This window comes from Nelumbo nucifera, chromosome 5, assembly GCF_055504915.1.
Source record: "Nelumbo nucifera cultivar China Antique chromosome 5, China Antique-T2T, whole genome shotgun sequence".
NCBI lineage: Eukaryota > Viridiplantae > Streptophyta > Magnoliopsida > Proteales > Nelumbonaceae > Nelumbo > Nelumbo nucifera.
In genome coordinates this window covers 35,788,569-35,793,018 of record NC_142653.1, presented here as the reverse complement: position 1 = coordinate 35,793,018, position 4,450 = coordinate 35,788,569, and the positions used below count along the sequence as shown (strand labels likewise).

The following is a 4,450-nucleotide window of genomic DNA, read 5'->3' as shown; positions in this document are numbered from 1 at the left end:
TCTCTGGTAGACTAATACAATTTGATAGTTTAGTGACCCAAATAACTAAACTGTGGAGAAAGGCTTGGAGCCAGAACCGGGGCAGAACATGTGGGATCCCGTGAGTATGTAATGGATTCTGGAACCCATCAACTGAAAGGGTGTTTGAGGATATGTATGATTTGGTTTTTCAAAAAATACCATACACATTGGCGAAACACCGCCTCAATCTTCTCAAATATTCCTTCGGCCCAAGGTAAGCCCTGGAGTGGAGGGAAGAGCTTTGTTGGGTCTGTGATCACTCAAAGGGGGAAGAACCTTGGAGTTGCATTAACAGAGTTGATAATTGGCCGTGGTAACTTTTCTAGATGCTCCGTGAGATTGAAAACCATTTTGGCAAAAGTTGTATGATATTGTGAGATCACATTTGCTGTGACCATGATCGCAGGATAATCCGGAGACTCGATGTTTGAAAGAACAACAAAATCACATCAACTGGTGTTTAGTTTAAAACACTAATGTGTTCACATTTCATTGGGTTGCAGGAAATTTTCTTCTTAGTAGTTGTTTTGTTCTCTCCTGCTAGCTTGTTAGTAGTTCTTTCTTACCTTTCATTTTTTTTTTTTTTTTGAAGAGCTTCTGCATAATGATGCTAGTAGATAATTAATCTTTTGTCTGTTTCTCCTTGTTTTCTTTTGAATAAGGTTTCAAGCTTTATTAGAAAAGAAAAAGACAGCCATGTGATTTGACATTTTTCCTCTTAATAGATAATAGATTGATAGACATAATCACATAACGACTATCTGCAAAAAGTAGTTTTTTTTTTCTTTTTTCTTTTTTTTTTTATGGATAGCTAAAAGAAGGTAGGTAAAAAAATACAGCATAGGTAGGTTATCTGCAGTAACCCAAAAGATTTGCTTCCTTAAATTCTTTTTTATCCCACATCTTTATTTCAATTAAGGGTCCAGTACTCGGTAAATTGATGAAAATGTCTGAATGCAGTCACTCTGCAAAAATGCCAAAGGTTGGACATGCCCAGTCTACCTTCCTATTCCTACAACCCAAGACAGCTGAGAGCCTGAGATCAATATTGGCTAATGACCTTTTTATTTTCTTTATTTCAATTTTATGTGAGATCACTTTATTCAGATGCGGGGCCTGTACTCCATTTTAACCATCCATGCGGATGATGCATCGGAGACCTTCTCCCTTGAGCATGTAGTCAAAAGCCTTGTTGATTTCTGAGAATGAGACTTGATGGGTGATGAACTTCTCCACTTCAAGTTCCTAGAAGTCACAAAAATGACGAGTCTCACTTGCACAGATGTGAACAAATTGATGGATGTATAGGTAATAGAATATTGGAAATAATTAATTAATAGTGAGCATTAACAAGCTTACCTTGTTCATGTATTTTTCTACAAGAGAAGGAAGATCTGAGCGTGGCTTGTAGTTTCCAAAGAAGGTACCCTTGAGAGTCCTTTCATTCAGTAAGTTCATTGGATGAGTCTTAAAGACAGCATCTTTGTGAGGCACACCCACTAGAACAGCAACACCCCAACCCTGAGAGAATTATTTTATGTTTTTAATTAAGACAACTCATACCATAGATATATTAGATCTCTTGGCAATTGGCATCGAGTAACACTCATCAAGGGAAATAGATAAAAAGGAAGGAAATGAGAGATTGGTTGGAACTTGCACATACATCATGAACACTTTCAAATGCAGAGATCATGGCATCAACGTTTCCAGTACACTCAACGCTCCGATCTACTCCTCCATCAGTCATCTCAGCAAGAACCTGAATAGAGCATCCGATAAACACAAATACTGAGTTAGAACAGTTCACCTTACATCAGTTAAAATTACACTAAATTGTAATTAAATCAGAAACAGGGTATTTATCACCATAAATTTGGATAAACAGAAAAGCTTTAGAGCTTTATATACAAACCTCTTGAACTGGCCTGTTGTGGTCTTTTGGGTTCACAAACTCCGTGCATCCAAATTTTTTCGCTGTTGAAATGACAAGCAAAGAAAAACCCATTTCCGTTTTCAACTTCCATTGTAGAACATAGGAGCAATGGTGCTCAAATACAAAATTCTTCATAGGACTGGACCATTTACCTTCCTCAAATCTCTTGGGGTTCACATCAACACCGATAATTCTAGATGCCCCAGAGAGCCTAGCCCCTTCTGCAGCCTATTCACGATAGCATCAAAAGAAGTCAGTTCTTCATTAAAGCAATTTGAAGGACAAACACAAACAGTTCCCCCTACGAAAGGAACAGAGACTTACAGCGAGTCCTACAGCGCCCAATCCAAAGACAGCCACCGTTGAACCTTTTGGAGGTTTTGCAACATTCAAGGTAGCACCGAGACCTTTAAGATAAAAAAAAAACCCAGTTAGATCACAGAAATGCAGAGTTAAAACATAAATTTGAATTGGATTAATATCTCCTCAGTCCTCACCTGTGGAGATACCACAGCTAAGGACACAAACTTTTTCTAGAGGGGCCAAAGGATTGATCTTGGCCACACAGCCAACATGAACAACAGTGTACTCGCTGAAGGTGGAGGTGCCCAAGAAATGGTAAATAGGCTTGCCATTAATGGAGAACCTGGATTTTCCATCATTAAGCATCACACCTCTGTCGGTGTTGATCCTGAGGAGGCTGCACATGTTGCTCTCTTCTGACTTGCAGTGGACACATTCCTTGCATTCTCCAGTGAACACTGGAAGGACATGATCTCCCGGGGCAAGATCTGTCACACCCTCTCCAACACTCTCCACAATCCTAAACAGAGAACAAAAATAGAAAAACCAATTAGATAACAATCAAATTGGAGAAAGGAATATTACCAACCCATTAATAAACAATTCTGTAAGAACTGGATTTGTTTGACCAGAATAATACATACCCTCCTGCCTCATGGCCATAGATCCGAGGAAACAGAGGAGTTTGTCCCTGCAAAATTGAAAACCACCCCCATTTTGATTTGATCATATCATCTGATGAAGCATCATTAATGATAAGTTGAACTGTTACAAGCAGATATACTACTCTGAAAGAAGTTACCTTAGCTTCCCAGAAGTAGACGTCAGAATGGCAGAGGGAAGTATAGAGGATCTTCAAACGAACTTCATTCGCCTGTGGTGGTGCGACTTCCACTTCTTCGATCACTAGCGGTTTGCCAGCTTCCCATGCCACAGCAGCTGCAGATAATACAAGCAATCAATCAATCAGCAAATGAGACGAATAAATTTGCTGCCACCTTCTATTTTACTCTTTTCAAAGCAAAAGTGCTTAAACTAATTGGAAAAGCTAATAGTTCGGCTTGCGAAATAAACAACTCCACTAGATTATGGATTTTAAACCTCCGAGTTAATGGAAACCGAGTACATTTTTCAGGACCCAATTCACTAAAGACCTCAACAAACTCCAAATTTATGAGAAATGAATCAACAAAACAACATTAGATCGGTGACCCAAATTTCAAGTGACCCAACAGACGGATTTCTAATCAACAAAGTATAATAGAAATAAATCCAGGAACAGGAGACCCAACAAATAAATAGCTGAATGAAGGGTTTGCAGAAAGCAAGATCAAATAAAAACTAATGGGTTGCGATAGTACCTCTGCAACGTATAACCTGACCAGCAGTCGACATGTTTTATTTCAAAAGCTTTCACTCTCAAATATGCTCCACTATGCTACAAGATTTGGGAGTATATTGTTGGTGTGTCCTAAACCAGTTTTGTGGGGTATTTATACGAGGAGGGAAACAGAGATAACCTTAATTCTATTTCAGTAATTATTCTTCCAAACAAGTTGTCTTTAGAAAACAGCCTTTAATCAACATACAAATACAACGGCGTTCACTAAAACCATTCCTTGGTTTTTATTTCTGGTTTTCTGTCATCAAACGTGGTGAGAGATGAAATCAACTCTAGAGACAAAGTCAAGAACCAGGACACTGTGATTGTCCTCCACTTCCATGTTATTAGACAAAATATCTAGTGCTTGGTTCTCTGAAAGCCTTATGTGAGACCCTTGACATAATCATGCTCTATTTTACGTTCCATCTAGCAGCTGATTGATACTTTTTTCTTGGGATAAGTAGACTGTACTCCCCCTAAATCACAGGCTCACAGCCACTTCCTAGTCTATTAGTAGCCCCTACTTTTTTTTGGCTTTCTGATGAAACTATAGACAGTGATGGAATGGACCACCTATTGCAGAAGCCATCAGATTCCATAAATCTTATCCGCAGAATAAAATGCAATGCAAACACTGCTACAGGCCTACACCCCATTAGTTATAGAGTAAGACCCTCCTTAAACAAGGTAAGCATTCCAATTAAATGGCCTTTTTAACAGATTGTACAATCCTGGAATCCTGTCTCCAGAATCCGGCCCCATTTCATCACATTTGAACTAGAATATTTTAGTTCCAAGGATTTGGA

General features: G+C 38.8%; 1 protein-coding gene across 2 annotated transcripts; it reads right to left on the bottom strand.

Moving 5' to 3' along the window:
- Nucleotides 1-779: 779 nt before the first annotated feature.
- On the bottom strand, nt 780-4,112 carry LOC104589272 (alcohol dehydrogenase 1-like). Of its 2 annotated transcripts, XM_010247532.3 has the most exons (10): nt 3,622-4,112; nt 3,063-3,199; nt 2,905-2,951; nt 2,455-2,780; nt 2,282-2,364; nt 2,110-2,185; nt 1,937-1,998; nt 1,688-1,783; nt 1,381-1,542; nt 780-1,266 (listed from the first exon to the last, which is right to left on the bottom strand). In XM_010247532.3, exons 1-10 carry the CDS (start codon nt 3,653-3,655, stop codon nt 1,150-1,152), a joined length of 1,140 nt encoding a protein of 379 aa, XP_010245834.1. In that variant the 5' UTR covers nt 3,656-4,112; the 3' UTR covers nt 780-1,149. The 2 variants fall into 2 exon arrangements, with proteins under 2 accessions (XP_010245834.1, XP_019051855.1); XM_019196310.2 differs by having other exon boundaries at nt 1,937-2,185.
- Between the last annotated feature and the right edge of the window lie 338 nt (nt 4,113-4,450).

Coding starts and splice junctions, on each gene's coding strand:
- LOC104589272 (XM_019196310.2), bottom strand. CDS start 3,655: ATGTCGACTGCTGGTCAGGTTATACGTTGCAGAG. Junction 2,952..3,062: donor TCTACTTCTGGGAAGCTAAG/GTAACTTCTTTC, acceptor TCAATTTTGCAG/GGACAAACTCCTCTGTTTCC. Junction 2,365..2,454: donor TAGCTGTGGTATCTCCACAG/GTGAGGACTGAG, acceptor TTTATCTTAAAG/GTCTCGGTGCTACCTTGAAT.